At 37.7% G+C, this 17885-nt stretch overlaps 1 protein-coding gene across 4 annotated transcripts in view; it reads left to right on the top strand.

Annotated features, from left to right (window-relative positions):
• ece2a (endothelin converting enzyme 2a) overlaps positions 1–17885 on the top strand; it is a 75594-nt gene that overhangs the window by 17222 nt on the left and 40487 nt on the right. For all 4 annotated transcript variants that reach the window (XM_084118673.1, XM_084118672.1, XM_084118671.1 and 1 more), the window contains exon 3: positions 9653–9936. In XM_084118673.1, coding sequence (XP_083974799.1) covers positions 9653–9936 — 284 coding nt within the window. The remainder of the gene's footprint in view (positions 1–9652; positions 9937–17885) is intronic.

Raw genomic sequence — 17885 nt, 5'->3', positions numbered from 1 at the left:
TTACTGTGGAAAAAAAATCAAAGTTGAATTTTAAAACCTAAACAGTAAAGGCAAATTGTATTAAAAAGACATCTTAATGATGAGCTTAATTTGGCACGGACACAAACATAGGCTGATAGCCTGTTGTTATACGTGTTCTCTGATATTAGTAGTAACTTCTGTTGTAAGATCAGATCAATTATAGGGTCAGTGTTATTGCTGCAATGTGTGTACTAGCCTAGACGATTTATTGAATCAGAAACTCTTTTCAAGGTCAGCAGAAATAGCGTATCTACTCTTTCTCATTGTCTCTCGCTCACTTAATTTAAATATTCAACTCTTGTTTCTTGTGTGTCACACACACATAAAGAAAGAACCAGAAAAGACTGTGTGTGTGTGTGTGTGGTTTATGAATTCTCAGCCAGGAGAAGGCATTAAGGATGAGATTAAGTTGAGACTGTGTGTGTGTGTGTGTGTGTGTGTGTCCGGGGCAGAGACAAAGCATTACATCATATCAGGTCAAGAGAGATGCTGTGTACTGAGTGACACACAGCCAGCTGCTATCTTTCTCTCTTTCTCTTCCTCTTTTTCTCGCTAGTGTTATGTTAAAAAATCCTCGCAAACTTTTCAGTCTGTACTCGAAATGGTATTTGTCTGTTGATGTCATAGTAATTGTCTCTATCCTGTTACAGTTCTTGGTAGTTGCTAACCATAAGTATTGTACTTTGAAATTAGTTCCATACCATTTGCAGACATGAATTATATTTTAGGTCATGTAGCTTGAGGAAAAGAGGTAAAGGTGTTGCTTTGGTTAGACTCACAAGTTTGCTTGGTTTATTAATGAACAGGTCATAAAAATCTTCTGGTTTTATATTAAAGGATGGACCTGAGCCATAATGTCTAATGATGTTGAAAAAAGAACTACTTGTGAACTCTTCGGTTAAATTAACTTCTCTGCACACGTCACATTTTAGACCAATCTGACTCAACCAATCAAGTGTGGCCGTGTGCATAAACTGCCAAAGTTAGTCATCTAATTTTTTTCTTCAAAACTTTTTTAAGCTAGTGGAATAAAAAAGTAGATTGGTCTATGTTTATGCACCTGACCCCCTGAATCAGTAGTTAGGCCACCAAAGAGTGTGCGTTCTGTTACATAAGCAGCATCGCAGTCGTTGTCAAAGCAGAGAGGATTCTGGGAGAGTCCCTCTGGCAAGTCACATGCTGAATTCGGAACTGCATACTAGTGTACTACTCGTATTACTTTTACCATATCTTTCTATGGCAGAAAATAGTAGTTTGCTAGTATGCAAATGTTACTAGGTTTCAAATTCAGCAACAGTCTCACTAACAACAAAGCTCTTACTGTGACTAAGGGCCTGTGGGAAATACAGACATATCGACTAGTCAGAGAACACAGCAGTGGAACAGATAGAGGGCAGAGGATTTGTAACTTTATCGACACATGTGTGAAAATGACAAAGTTGGCATAAATGTTCATGCAAACTTCCTCACAATAAGGTCACAATGAAGTTAAAGAGGTCTGAAGTGTCCTCTACACCTTCTTTTCATCCTTTCATCCCTCTATCCCCTCTATCATTCTCTCTCTCTGTGTACAGATTGTGGTGAGTAAGCTCTTTAATCTCTCCGTCCTGCTCTCATTTTCTCCTGCCGTGAGTCGACTGCTAACATCCCCTCCAGCTAAACCGTGTGTGTGTGTGTGTGTATGTTCGGAAAAGCTCCTTGAGTCTCATCAGGAATTCACCTAGAGTTATCTCTGCACCAAACACACACTTTCTCTCAACACACACAAAGATGATTCATATCACTTTACACAACTGGGGACATCCTCTCACTTACAAACACTGACACACACATACTATGCGGTGATCCCCGCTCAAGAGAAAGAGATATTAATACGCACTTGAGAATACACTTAAACGCTCCCTTGATTTCTTGTAAAAGCTAGTATGTGAGAAATTGGTGTGTTTGTGTGTGAGAGAGCACAGACTGCAGCCTGGCAGGAGGGTGATTGGAAATGTCGCCTTGGCCGCTACACCTCTTTGTTCCCTTTTTCTTTGGGTGAGTTCGAACATTGCTATGCCCTACTCACTTTATTTTGGGTCATTTTTGTGTTACCTCAATAACATAGCACAGAAATGTAGGTTTATGGTTCTTAAGGTTGTTTTATCAAATTAAACTTTTGTGTCAGATAGCTTCTTTGTGTCTTGAATTCAAGTTTATTTCAACTTGTGTCTTTCTGTGTTACTCTTTGTAAACTAACTGGTAAGTTTTTGGGAACATGTGATCCCATGTAACATGTCAAATGCACCACCCAGGATCACATGATCAAATGTAATTTATTCCTGTGATGGCTGAATTTTCAGTGCCCATTACTCCAGTCTTCAATGTCACATGATTATTCAGAAATCATTCTAATATGCTGATTTGGTGCTCAAGAAATGTTTTATTATATATAATGACATCACATTCTAAATACATATTAGGGAGTTGGTCCCCTCTTTGCAGCTATAACAGCTTCCACTCTTCTGGGAAGGCTTTTCACAAGATTTTGGAGTGTTTCTGTGGGAATTTTTTCCCATTCATTCAGTAGAGCATTTGTGAGGTCAGGCACTGAGAAGGCTTAACTCGCAATCTCCGTTCCATTTCATCCCAAAAGTGTTTGATGGGGTTGCGGTTAGGGCTCTGTGCGGGCCAGTCAAGTTATTTCACACCAAACTCATTTAACCATGTCTTTATGGACCTTTGTGCACTGGGGCACAGTCATGCTGGAATAGAAAAGGGCCTTCCCCAAACTGTTCCCACAAAGTTGCAAGCATAGCATTGTCCAAAATGTCTTGGACTGCTGAAACATTATGTATGTCCCACTGGAAGTAAGGGGTCTAGCCCAACCCCTAAAAAACAGCCCCATACCATTATCCCTCCTCCACAAAACTTTACAGTTGACACAATGCAGTCAGGCAGGGAACGTTCTCCTGGCATCTGCCAAACCCAGACTCGTCCATCAGACTGCCAAACAGAGAAGTGTGATTTGTCACTCCAAAGAACACGTTTCGATTGCTCCAGAGTCCAGTAGTGCGCTTTACACCACTCCATCTGACGCTTGGCATTGTACTTGGTGATGTGATGTTTATGGAGCGAATTATGTGCCATAATTAAACAAACAAATCCAGCATTTTGCAAACAAACTTCTGTCTAGATATGCAATAAACATTTTGCAAAAGAAAACCTCAAAAAGGTTAATTATAGATAAATTACGACAGAAACACAACCGTTCACCAGTCATTTTCCTCAACTGTAGGCAAAGGCAAGCTTCAAATCAGTGCTTCTCCCGGGAGACTAGTGCTTAATTAATCCCCTAGTTTAGCGCCATCTACTGTTTTAGAAGAGGAAGTTGCTCAACTGCATTTGTGAGAAAATCTGCCTGGACACATTTGTGAGAAAATCGAGCCGAGAGATCTCATAAAAAGCCAAGTGTCACACAATCATAACAGACAGATATGCATTTGTATGCACTAGATTTGGTATTTGTTCAAAGGTTACATGCAATTTGTAGGATGGTTTGTATTTATTTGCATTTTCACTCAAACTGACCTTGTACTTGCACATTGCTTTCTGTTTGTTTGTGAGTCGAGTTTTCCTTTACAAAGCAGATCGAGTTTGTTTGCGAGTCGAGTTTTCCTTTGCGAAGTAGATTGAGTTTGTTTGCAAAATGCTGGATTTGTTTGTTTAATTATGGCACATAATTCACTCCATAGATGTTTCCATGCAGCTGCTTGGCCATGGAAACCCATTCCATGAAGCTCCCACTGCACAGTTTTTGTGTTGATATTAATGCCAGTGGAAGTTTGGAACTCTAAAGATATGGATTCAGCAGAGCGTTGGCGACTTTTATGCATTATGTGCCTCAGCACTCAGTGACCCCGCTCTCTGACTTCACGTCGCTGCTGTTTTTAAACACTTCCAGTTTCCAATAATACCACTTACAGTTGACCATGGAATATTTAGCAGGTATGAAATTTACTTATTGAAAAGGTAAGCAACAGATTAGGTAAGCCAAGGATTTGAATTATCCTGTCACAATACCACACATGAATTCACTGAGCTATCTAGAATGACAGATGTTTGTAAATGCAGACTGCATGGCTAGGTAGGCTACTTGATTTTGTACACCTGTGGCAATGGGTCTAATTAAAACTCCTGATTTGAAAAATTAAGAGGTGTTTTCCAATGCATCTTTGTTGAATAAAAGTATTGATTTATTTTATATAGTTTATGTATTTATTGTGTTAATGTGTGTATAATGACAACAATAATAGTAATATATAGGCTTAGGGTGACCATACGTCCTGTTTAACCAGGACATGTCTGGCCAGGATTTCGAGATCGCCCAAAATGCCCTGGATTCGGCTTTTGCTTTCTACAGTCACCATTCATTATGTTTATATTATTACATTATTTGACACTGACACGTACGTGCCAGCTTTGCAGGTCATGCATTCTGCTTCACACGGATCCCGATCGAGACGAAAACACAGGAATTTTCTTAGCAATGCTAAAACGCACATCAACCGATCACTTGTTTAGCGTTCATGTAAACACTACTTTCAGATTCACCAATCGGAATTAATTCAGTCCTATTGAATCAAAAGGTGTGCATGTAAACAAAATGAATGGCGACGAGAAAGCAAAAGCCGAATCCCGGATATTTTGGGCGATCTCGAAATCCCGGCCGGACATGTCCTGGAAAAAGAGGATGTATGGTCACCCTAGGCTACATGCTTTCACATATATTGTATATGGTTATTGATATGTTTTGTGTATTAATGCAGAGAGAGAGAGAAACAAACAGCGAGTTTGTCCTTAGTCTGAACTGATGACGCCAATTCTGATTCGGCATACAAAACTGCCAAATTTTCCATATGTTGTAATCATTATGAACACAACACTGCGTCATTGATGTAACATGCTCATTGTTTCTGCTTAAATGAAAACATGATGTTAGCTAATTGCATGCGCTATTAAAATAAATGTGAGTGTGAATGAACTGCAGCTTTGATCTCTGACCTCTGTCTCAATGATTTGAAACATTTCACACTGAGAGTTGCATTAATTGTCTTGTTGTCAAAAAATATCAGTCATGTTCAATATTGGTGTCTGTGTAACAGTAAAAGTTACATCTGAGTTCATTAGAGATGAGTTTAGTTTGGTTGAATGGTTCATTGGAGAATATTTCATATAGTGTGTGACAGACCATCTCATTGTCTCCGTGTGTGTGACAGAGATAAACAGACACATCACTGCTCGTAGTGGAAAGAACATGTTCATAGCCGTAAACACAATGACACATATGCTCACCGCTTTTCTCGTCCTATGCGTTTGCACTCTCGTGACCTAATTACGGCGCTGCTGATGATGGTTATTTTTTCTCTCTCTCTCTGTTCCTGTGTGTTCTTGTGTATCTGCTATTCCCAGCATGCCTTGGGAGGCTGGTAAACAAAGCCCTGTGGGAGTCAGTCTATATGCGTTCTATCTCGCATCACCAAGGCAACAGAGCCGCTCCCTCCGTGAAGATGACATTTCCGGGAACTATATGAGAGTTTGTGTGCGCACGGAAGTGTCTTTAAGGGTTTAACATCAAGGTGAATATTAATACTTTATAGAGAAAAATGTGTGGAGGTTTGCCAAGAAAGAACATGTATGTTCAGAGAACACGCATATCAGAAGTAGTCACAAATTCCAGGAAAGTGATGATAATTTATCTTAGAAAAATGTTGTCCTCTCATTCAGATGCTAATCTGTATCTTTTCATGCATTTCCTTCTATAAATTATGCATTACAGACCTGCAGAGGAACTGCTTTGTTGTGTCTCTTGTGAACAACTTCAATAGTTTTTTCAGTTCAGGTAATATCTAGATTTGTGATTCTCTAATGGTTTTGCTTCAGGATTCACGTTTTACATTGGACATCCAGTGACAATACAACATATGGAGGCAGAATAGTCTCAATTATAATTCACGCAAAAAACATGATTCACACATGCGTAGACAATTTCACATGCATGAAACCTAATTCACGTACACACAAAAAAAATTCACGTGCGTGAAAAAAATATATATTCACAAAAAGTGAATTCATTTCACTTTTTTTTCCATTTCATTTCACTTCACAAAAGTAAAATTTTATTTTGCACGTGTGAATTGCTTTTTGTGAATATATTTTTTTTTTCACGCACGCGATTTTTTTGTGTGTGTACGTGAATTAGGTTTCATGCATGTGAAATTGTCTACGCATGTGTGAATCATGTTTTTTGCGTGAATTATAATTGAGACTATTCTGCTTCCATACAACATGGTACTATTATTGTTTATCATCAAAAAAAGAAAAAAAAAAGAAAAAAAATCCGGCATTGAAATTAAATTATTAGGCTTAATTTTAAAATTGAAGTGTATAGTATGGTTATAGTTATTGTTCTTGGTGTGAACAGGCCTTAACTATCCATTGATAAGATTGCCAGTAGGTCTCACTTTTAACAATCGGCCAATCATCCAATGCAATTGTCAAGTTATAACAAAATAATGGCCCAAAAAAGTCTAGCTGACTGTGACATCACTATTTTATTTTGAGAGGCCTAGTCATGTCTTTATTCTGCTAGTGTTGCGTAATTCATTGAAATCTCATGCTCTACTTGGTATGACATCATGGTGCTAAATCATTTACATTATTACTGCAGCATTGGTGCATTATGGGAAATCATGGATGAGCCACTTACGTCGTCTCAAGGATAAAAACATCAACTGATCCTCAGTTACAGTATAGATGAGACTGGTTGGTTTCATGAGGCAACCTGTTCCAATTTTAAACATTCAGTTTCTGAAAGAGAGAGAAGGTTTTGTGAAATTGCATCCTGACTGGTAAAAGAAGTTCATACAGTGAATTCATACAGATATTACTTTCTATTTCAGAGACACACTGCCTAGAGATCTGTGTATTGCACGTTCTTGAGTCTCTGGGTCTTGTGATGTTTGTTCGACACGTCTCGTGACTGTCTGAGATGTGGACTAATATTTTCCGTCTCCCTATGTGGAGAAGAAGATAGTGAGAGAGCAGGGAATGAAGGAATGCTACGCGTGATATGCTAGACTAACTTTAGCGTTCTGTCCTGTTAGTGTGTCCGCTCTGGAAATTCCCAGGTCCTCAACGCCACTACGAAAGCTCTGAAGAGGGAGATCCAGGCACAGGCAGCGGTAGAAAAGGTCAGGGGCCATGTGTAGCTGGTGATGTCATGGAGAGAGCGGAAACAAGGACTGTTTATGAGTGGAGGGCAATGTTTGACTTGACAGCTTAGGAATACTCTCTCTCTCTCAGTGTTTCTCTCTCTTCTCTTCTCTTTTCTTTCCTTCTGCACACACACATTTATTTACGCTGTTGTAGTGACCTTATAAACCACCAACACCTGTGAGGCAGGGTATATACTGTATCAATATCAGCATAAACAGCACACAAATGTGTGTCTCATATTCAAGCTTTTTGGCACACGATAGTCATTTAAAAATGTTTAAGTGTGTCGGTTTTGTCTTTCTAGTGGCACGAAACAGAATTGGAGAAATAACGGCTGTTTTCAAGTCAGGTTTCCTCAATAGAAAGCCTTGTCTGCCATTGGTCAAAAAATCTGTCCAAAACCTGGTTGAGTTATATATATATATATATATATATATATATATATATATATATATATATATATATATATATATATATATTTAAAAAACAAGAATTGCAATTCCATTTGATACCAGTAGTGGTGCAGAAATTACACATTTCACCTTTGAGATGGAATAGGAGAAATTATTATTTGTTTTTTTTAACAAAGTTTCTGCCAAGATACCATAATTAGGCCATATTAACTTATACTATAAATTCAAAATAAGTTAACATTTGATTCAGGATTGTTAACTAAAAGTATTAAAAATAATTTTGGGTAATTGAAACAAAGCTGAAATAAAATATAAATATTAGATGTAAAACTATGGCAACTAACTGAAAAACGTGAACTAAATACCAACTAAAACGGAAATAAAAATAGTTAAATAAAATATTTTAAAAAACAAACTAATAAAAATGACAAAAGCAATTAACAAAAAATACTAATAATAAAACGAAAACTGAAAATATAACAATACAGAGCTTATTCAAAATATTAATAAATACTATAATATTTATAATTAATACTGAACTTCCTCCTTTGCATAAAAAGCTTTTGAAATCTCTGTCAGGTTGTTTAATTTATTTTGGTTTATTGTAGTGATAATAATATCTATAGTAAGTATGTTAAGAGAAATTAAGGGCTGTTTTTACTGAAGTGGACTTGTTTTTTTGTTTTTTTTTCCCACTGGCACAAACTGGCACACTTGAACTGAATGGTTTTGTAATGAGATCTGGGAGAAGAGTGGCAGCATGAGCGAGATAAACGCTCTATAAAGAGCAATAAATCGAATTTGAAACACTTTGATTTAAATGTACCATTAGGTGCCTCCAGGGAAACACCTTTTGTCCAGCTGAGATGACAGCATGCAAGCTTTCAGATAACACTAATAGTGCACCAACTTTCCTGTGAAAAATGACTTCATGACTTTATCTTTACATTCAGCGTTTAGTGAGAAGAGAGATGTGTTGACTACAGACTGAGAAAATGCCTTTGATTAAACACCCTCTGTAAGATTGCTCGTTAAGCAACCTTTAATTAGACTAACGAAGAAGGCGATAATTAAAGTTGCTCTCGCCTCAGGAGCTGAGATGTACAACCCCGGTGCCACAACAGGAAGTCACAACATGTGACTTCCTGTCACTCACACCTCTGGCTAGACTGGTGATTTTGAATCATCTGACAATTTTTTATACAAAAAGTCACACGGGTGGCACATTTTAAAAATAGAATGTTTTGATTATGAGAAAGTTATCACTTGCTGCTTTATGACTTCTTGGCCCCGTTCTAAGCTAACTTACGCAAGAATGCAGTAAGTTGAGAGTGACTACATTTATTTGCGAAAGCGACTACTATATTATCACTACAAAGTCGTCTCTGCCGGAATTGAGATGGGAAACATTGTGGTATCCATTGCAATGCAGCAAGCAACATGTTTAGAAACACTTTGATTTTAGCTAATTTTGACAATATTAGCAACATAGCAAACATATTTTGTGTATAAAACTGCTCTTAAACATTCTCTGGACCGTAATGTGTGTAGAACCTATGGTGGAAAGAGAAAAAAAAATGAAAAAAGGGTGGTTGTGTACACACTGCTGACACACATTTACGTTCAATCACCATGTAAAAGTGAATTTTGTATAATAGGTCCCCTTTAACAAAACAATAACTTGTGAATGTTAGTGTAGAACACTGATATCATCAGTGAACCATATACATGAGAGTTTGAAATCTTTAAAGTTTGGTTTTGACATCAAAAACTAAACAGACATGCACCATTGAATAAGCTGACAGAAGGCCTGTAAAGGTCTTTATATGCAGTGAAATTCATAGTATGTATGGGTTCTCTGATGTCTCCTGTTCATCAAACTTTTTTTTATAAAGACATAACATAAATATACAGTAACAAACTGTTTTTCACTTGCCAGCCTCTTTCTCTCTGTCTCTCAGGTTGTGGTAACAGTGCTCTGAGCTATGATATGTACCAGGCCGGCTACACCTCCATCACTAACGTGGATTACTCCAGTGTTTGTGTGGAGAGCATGGCGGAGAGACACAAGGACTGCGCTCAGCTCAGCTGGTTGTGCATGGACGCCCGTCGACTGGCCTTCTCTGACGGTGTGTTTGATGTGGTTTTGGAGAAGGGAACTCTGGACGCCATGCTGGTGGAGGAGACCGACCCGTGGAAGGTCTCCGAGAAGGCGGCCCGACTGCTGCACCAGGTTCTCTTAGAGGTGAGGAACGACAGTAGCCTGGTTAAAACCAGACCATTCTCAGTAGTAACTGAGTTATGGTCTGGCAAAGCTTCATTAATAACTCATTTCCAAAGGGGCGTCACCAACGGACGTCGCTCAAATGCCTCTGGGCGCAATTGGATAGACCTAAAACCAATCAGAGCGATCGTCATCGTGTAAAGCCATATGCTGTCCCAATTCGCCTAAGTAACACTACGCCATAAAAGTATGTACTCTTTTTGTGAAGAAAAGGTATTTACTTTTGAATGTGTAGCAAAAAAGTAGGCAAGCTTTGGGACATACTACTTCGTCATCTTTATCGGACGGATCTGTCGCATGCATGTCACGTAAACTGCCCTGTCAATCATCTTGTCACAGTTAAAATCCTCTATTAAATCTAATTTAATTTCCTACCGTTTCGGAGAGAAATGTAGTAGCACGTTCATCTGCCAGTGGGTCTTTTATGGAGACTGTCCTCATGTGTTTGCAATTTGAATATAATAATGCATTTAAAAGTTGGTGCGCTTCACCAACGGACGTCGCTCAAATGCCTCTGGGCGCAATTGGATAGACCTAAAACCAATCAGAGCGATCGTCATTGTGTAAAGCCCGCCTCAACGTTTCTGATTGGTGCCGCGATTTGGACGGATTAGAAATGGGCTTGAATGAGCTCTTTGCCAGACTACTTGCAGAGCAAATTTGCCGGAAGCTGTCTGGGTTTTCCCAGGCTAGAACGACAGTGTAACATTTTGACTGTGAGGGGTTTCAGCTGTCTGAATTCTGGAGACTATTGGGTTCTAGATGTGATAAAGGTGAAGAATGTAATTTCTTCATTGCTAGTGGCATGAAAACAAAATTGTTCTGCCAAACAGGTGGTCCTTCCCCAAACTTACACCATTGGATGAGCCAAGAGTTCCTGTTCCGTTCAAGCAAAAAAGATTGAGCATAATCTTTGAGTTACATGCTTTACCTTGAACAGACTTAAGTTTGCTTATGTTAAACATCCGTTACTGATGTTCTGGTAGGGACTAGACAGAACTATCCTCTTATTCTTCCCCTTTGAAACCTGGTTATTTGACTTCCTTAGAGATCTAAGAGAATATTTATGAATAACTTCAGTTTCTTTACACAATTTGCTTGTCGGTTTCTTCTTGCAACACTTGATTCCAGAGGCGGTGTAAGGAGGAGACAGGCATTATTGAAACAGTAACTCTCAATTGTGTTTACATTTAGTAAAGAAAGCACCATTTACAGAAAGTAAAAAGATCCAGTGGGACTATTTGCAGGGAACAGATTTGGGTCAGTTTTTTTATGTTTGAATTAAAGGGATAGTTCACCCAAAAATGACAATTCTGCCATCACCTACTCGCCCTCAAGTTGTATGAGTTTCTTTCTTGTGTTGAACACAAAAGAAGATATTTTAAAGAATGATGGTAATCAAACAGTTGACGGTAGCCATTGACTTCTATAGTAGGAAAAAAACAAACCATTGAAGTCAGTGACTACCGTCAACTGTCTCGTTACCAACATTCATTAAAATATCTTCTTTTGTGTTCAACACAAGAAAGAAACTCATGCATGTAAAATCATTTTATATTTTTACATCAGGACTGATGATTCTAAACAGTCTAAATTTGGCAGCTCAGCTCAGGAGAGGCATTTCACGTATGCCGTATGAGTCAATTTTTACTCTTTTAGATTAATTTGACTCTTCGAAATTTGAAGAACTTCCACATCTGTCACATCCCTTAATAAAGATTAGAGGATAGGAAAATCACAGTACAGATGACATGCTGACTCATGTTCAGTGACATAAGGGGCCACAGATGGAAAGTGTTTTTCCCTTTTATCCTTAAATGAGTGATTCAAACCTTGTGTTATTAAACTCACAGGGGCTGAGTGGCTTTCACTCAATCCCACAATGCACTACTACAAGAATTATTCATCAGATGTCTCAGTGAGTGCCACGCAGCATAAGAACAACCCTGTGTTTTTTTGCGTGTTAAAGGTCTAGTAATAAATGTTTTGACTCTTAAAACTCATAGGAAATATTTCCGTACAATCTAGCCTTTCATCACAGCAGAAATCACAGTGCCATTTATATTTAATCTCTTTCTCTCATGTTAATAGTGTAACAGTCAGTTCAGTTTCCTCCCTTCATAGTTTATTCATCAGTATGTCAGAGCAGCACAGATTAGGCTGGCAGTCTGATGTGTGTGTGTGTGTGTGTGTGTGTGTGTGTGGTTGTGTGTGTGTGTGGCCTGGTAAACCCTACATTATCGGCACAAAATGTCCCCAAAAAAAGGGCAATATCTGAAATCCTTGTCCTTGTGGAGACATTTTTAGGGACAAGTTATAAATCATATTAAGTGATGATTTTTGAAAATGTAAAAATTCATAAAGTTTTCTGTGATGGTTAGGGTTAGGGTATAGAATATACAGTTTGTACAGTATACAAATCATTATGTCTATAGAAAGTCCCCATAAAACATGAAAACACAACCCATGTGTGTGTATGTGATAATGTTTTTCACATTCCAGAGGCATGATTTACATGATGACCACAAAATGTAAAAATATACAGTCTCATGATGTTTTTACACCTATCTAGCCTCAAGAAATAAAGAGGAAGGTTATGAGCAAGAGAAAACAATTGTACTGTGCTCTGTTTTCTCCTTCTTAGCAAAGCCAGTTAAGCTGTTTTATGTTGCCAGTTATGAAGGAACAATGTCCTCTCTTCCTCTATTCTAGTGTGTGTGGTAATTCGCAGCTTTAGGTATTAACTCAGAGAGGATAGAGGAGTCCAGATGTTGGAAGGGAAATAAGTTTTCAACATGTCATGTTTTCAAACAAATTGTTAATCTGATTGTGCCACTCTCCAATCATTGATGTGTGTTTTTAGATATGCCTCTGCACATTAAGCTGGGAAAAGTGAAAGTAATAATAACATTACACACTTTTAACAATGTCATTATTAACAGATTACTGATTGAACAAAATCATATATTTGGACTTTTTTAAAGCTCTGTTAAGGCTCCACTTCAGCTTCATGCACAAGATTAAAACTAAATTAAAAGCTATACTCTGAGCTGAGTCTCGCAGTTGTGTTATTGTCTGGCCAATATTAGTCATTGATTAAAGTTTCAAGTATATTAAATCTACTGACAGGTGAAAATTGTATTGTGTGTGTGTGTATATATATATATATATATATATATATATAATATTATATCTTAATTATTAAGATTTTATATTGTATATCATTGTATATAATAGATCATAATTTTTTTATATTCGTAACTGCGCTGAAAAAATTCTTTCAGAAATTTTCGTACATTTCACAAATAATTATAAAGAAGTACAAATAAGTTATACATTACATCAAATGTGAGATTTGGAACTAGAAAGATTGAAGTTGTGTTTTCTTGTAAAATGTAGGCTACTCCAATAATCTTTTTTACAACTTTGAAAAACCATTTAGAAAAACCAATAGTAAAATAATGTGCTGTTGATGTATTTGAAGAGCATTTAACGAATATTGGCACAAAGTCAATACCGTCCTCATGACATACAAACACACACACACATTCTTACACATTAAAGCACTCTTAAACACTTGAAAACATGAAAACATCATCATCTCTGTCTCTCTCTCTCACACACACGTAGGTGTGAAATTTATTTTTCAGCCTGACACGGTCCATGAATCACCTACACCCGTTTCCATAGAAACGCTGTCCGCACACACAGGGCTCCCTCCTCAAACACACGCGCACAGACACACAGAGATGGCTTCGGTGAGTGTCACACTCGCCTGTGGTGAAGAAGTGAGATATTTCTTGTGTAGATTCACTCTGCTGACCCTTACGGAGTACAAACAAGTCTTCAGTCCGTCTTTCTCGCATGTTGACTTGGCTATCTAGCTATCTGAATGAGGACTCACTTGTTTAGATTTGTTAGAATTTGTTTTTATATAACACTAATCATATTTACTATAGACTAACCCACACCATAGAATCTTGTATTTTTACACCAGACAGACTTTACAGGACCACCTGAGTTTGCAGTTGTGAGTAAAGTTGACTGGAATCTAGTCTTGTACTTACTGTTGTTTTGACAGGCACACGTTTGCATTCATATCTATATAAAGTATGGAAGCGTAACTCCAACACCATCATGATTTATTGCTGTATTGGTTCTTCCGTCGCCATTTTTCGAACAATACCTGTTGCAATATTTTGGTGTGTTGACTCATTTGCTTTGCCCTGATGAGAATATATTATAAATAAATATTATACTTCAAATGTAACCTTTTACATTTTTTTCATTAAAAGGATTATTTATATTCATTAAGTATAATTTACTGTTATTATGAGTCATCCTTTCATAATGTCAAAGAAAGACATCAGTGTTTTTTTATTATTATTATTATTTTATCCATCCATACGCATAGTACTCAGGAAAATAATCTGGGCTCTGGAGTGCAACAGTGGGATTCTGGAAGAAAAACTGAGTTTTAATAATAATTTATAAACCTTTAAAGACAGCCTTACTGAGAGCTACGAGGTGCCTCTGTCAGCCTGCATTATTTCAACTTAGCTTTAAAATAATTGTGTTTAACAGTGGAATTCGTGGTGAAAACTACATTACCCCTGATGCTGTACAGCCACCAATCAGTGAGTCGAAACTAGCAAAGTGTGCCAAAAGATCCATTTAGCTCCGCCCACTCCCTTGAAGCACCGCAAATGACGTAATCAAGCCGGTTTTCCTACACTCTCAAAATACTTAAATATTTGAATATATATTTCATTTCAATATATATTTAATTCGATCATGCTGTTTGCAGTGCTTCATGGGATTGTAGTTCTTTCCCTCACCAAAGCCATTAAGTACACAGTCTTGAACCTTTGTGTTTTTGTCAAATTTTTTAATTTTTTTTTTGCTTCAAATCAAAGTTTGTAATGTTTTGATTCACCTTTGCTGGTTGACTTTGTTCATGGTTTATAACTCTTTAACTAAGACTTTTTTGAAATCCTAATGGGATAAATGAATGGAAAAGATATACTTCCAGAACCAGCGGTGCTGAAAAGTGGGCGGGCACTGATGCACACTATAGAATAGAATAGAATAGAATAGAATAGAATAGAATAGAATAGAATAGAATAGAATAGAATAGCTTTCCAATTAAGTAAAGATATCACTTTCTGTGAAAGGATGAAAGTGATGCAAACTAGTAACTTTACTGTATCAGATACACACCATTAGTTTTTCATGCAAACTAGTAACTTTACTGTATCAGATACACACCATTAGTTTTTCCTGTGATTTGCATAAGACACACTCAGGGGTCAGGAATAGTCCAGAAGTTCAGTGCTGTCTTGAAGAAAGTCTAAGACATATCTGTAGTCAAAAACCTCCTCACTAAGGGCTCAACCTTTATATGTGGAAGTGGAGAAAGATGCCCACACACACTCAGTCTCTTTCTGTTCTTTTGTTCTTGTCTTTGGTCTTAGCTAATACCTAAAGCTTCCTAATTACAATGCCTAGGGCCCGGTTACATAATACTTCAACAGAGAGAGAGAGAGAGAGAGAGAGAGAGAGAGAGAGAGAGAGAGAGATGGAAGAAGCTGAGGAGGGAGGCTGCGGATCGGATGGTTAAATTGCACATCAACTCTCATTTTCTGTCTGCTCGTTTTCTTCATTTTCCCTCTCCTTTCTTCGCCCTCCGGCTCTTACGCTCACTCGGAAAAAGGAAACGAGAGAAAGAGTAGAAAGCCAGGATCGAGAGGATGAGCGTCTTATCAGATTTCTTCACTTTAAAGGACTGTGTTCCTGCAGTCAGTTGATTATAATTTTTAATCAAAAGAATTACGTAATATGCCGATAATTGCAGTTAATTGGATATGTCAACATTAAAAGAAAAAAAGTACAATGTTTGCAGAAAAAAAATTGCCAAAATGAATACAAATTATTTTAATTGACAAAGATAATTCAAAGTCATTGTGGTAGATGAAAGTGTGATTTAAAAAATCAAATGAATGTGTGAAAGTGTGTTTTTTTTAAAGCATGCAGTTAGATATTGTGTATTGAATAGAAAAATACAGGGAAAGAAAGAGAGATGAGATTTCTATGCTTCCGTCCATGTGGGTGAGCTCATTTATCTGTCAGCTCATCAAAGTCTTGATAGCTCCCTTGTTAGTATCATACATACACAGCAGTGTGCTAACTAGAGCCAGAGTTATGTAATACTGCAGTCATGATTTCTTAGACTCAGACAGATTTGTGCTCATATCAATCAGACATTGCAAAATGAAATTTGGGATGTGATAGTCTCTGTGTGTGGGATAAAGTGTTAGGTATGAGACGCATGGAGTGTGAGGTGTAGTTTGAGGGTGCGGTAAACCGTTTATGTTATCTAAGTGTTGTTTTTTGAGTGTTTGTGTGTTCCGGAACAGGGTTGTATTACAAAATTGAACTGAGAATGCCAACTTCATTCTGTAATTTGAATTGAATTTGATTTCTGCTTTGTTTGTCACAACACATTTTGAATGATGACTTGACAAAGCCTTGTTTGAAAGTTTACAAAAAGTATAAACCGCTTTGAAATTTGGCAGTTTTTGGGCCTTACAGACTGATTGGATGGATGGATGGATAGATTGACTGATTCCCATTCAAATTCCTGTGGTTTGTGGCCAATTCAATTCAAATTCACACACATCATTTGAAAGTGAGCTGTATTCTGTATTTTATAATCCAGAAATTGAATCTGTGGTGTGTGGTGTGGCTGACCACCATTCTAGGGATCGTATTATAACTTTTTCTTCATTTGGACCCTTTTTTGTGGTTTTAAATGTCTTTAAAATTGTCTGACTTGACAAAACTGACAGCAAAAGCCGCGTTTCCACCGCAGGAACTTTCCCCAGGAACTAGGAACTTTGGGCTGGTACTCGATGTGTTTACACCGCAGGAACCAGGGTCTAAATGAAGTTCCGGGTAAATATTTCCCCCTCCGATAGTCCCTGCTCACGAGGTAGTACTTTTTCAAAGTTCAGGAACTTTCAGGGGTGGGACTTGTGCGCTGCACAAGCTGATTGGTTGTGTTCACGCCGCATTTTGGTTGGATGACTCCACGCAGCATTTTATTTATTTTTAACCTCCCTTTTTAAAAAATCTATTGCGGTTTGTGTCGTGGCTTCATGCGGTAAGAGTTGTCTGTCTGCAAATATGGAATTTAATTTAAAAAAAAACTGGTGGACTGGCGACGAGTTTCAGGCTTTATTTTGTGGAAGAGGAAACTTTCAGCGTGTTCGTCCCAGCCATGATCTCACGGTCAATGTCCGCAATAGCTGATAACATACAAATTTTATATCTAACGTTAGCATTACGAGCTTACTGAACACGCTTTATCAGTACTCGTCTCTTTTCTGCCACAGCTTTTATTATTAAGTCATTATGTTTACACATTGTCATTGGCAAGGCACTCCAAACCATGTTATAAATTTACTATAACAGGATTGAAATAGCGCTTTGAGGTTAGTAACAAACAACTATTTACAACACGGACACTATTTATGATTGATAGACGGGGTTTAGGCTTTTTTTAAGCGTATTTGCGAAAGAGGAAATTTTTGCGCGTTCGTCCCAGGCATCTCACAATAACTGATAACATACGTTGTCTAATTTTATATGCATACGAATTTTCTGAACACGCTTTAGTATCAGTGCTCGTCTATTTTGTTTTGTTAATTACCTCGTTAGTAAACCAATACATAACTGCAGCACAGTTTGAATCTCCTCCATACTTATTATAAATGTGCCGCTCAAAACTGATTACTGTCCGTCGCAGACTGGGAGGAGCAGTTGTGCGCAGGTTACCTTCCCGGTACTTTAGACCGCGGTGTAAACGCAGAAAGCAACCGGTCTGGGGCAAAAAAAGTTCCTGGGAAAAA

Source organism: Abramis brama (assembly GCF_963993115.1).
Source record: "Abramis brama genome assembly, chromosome: 7".
Lineage (NCBI taxonomy): Eukaryota > Metazoa > Chordata > Actinopteri > Cypriniformes > Leuciscidae > Abramis > Abramis brama.
Note: the sequence above shows the minus strand (reverse complement) of the source record. Positions and strands in the feature narration are given on the sequence as shown.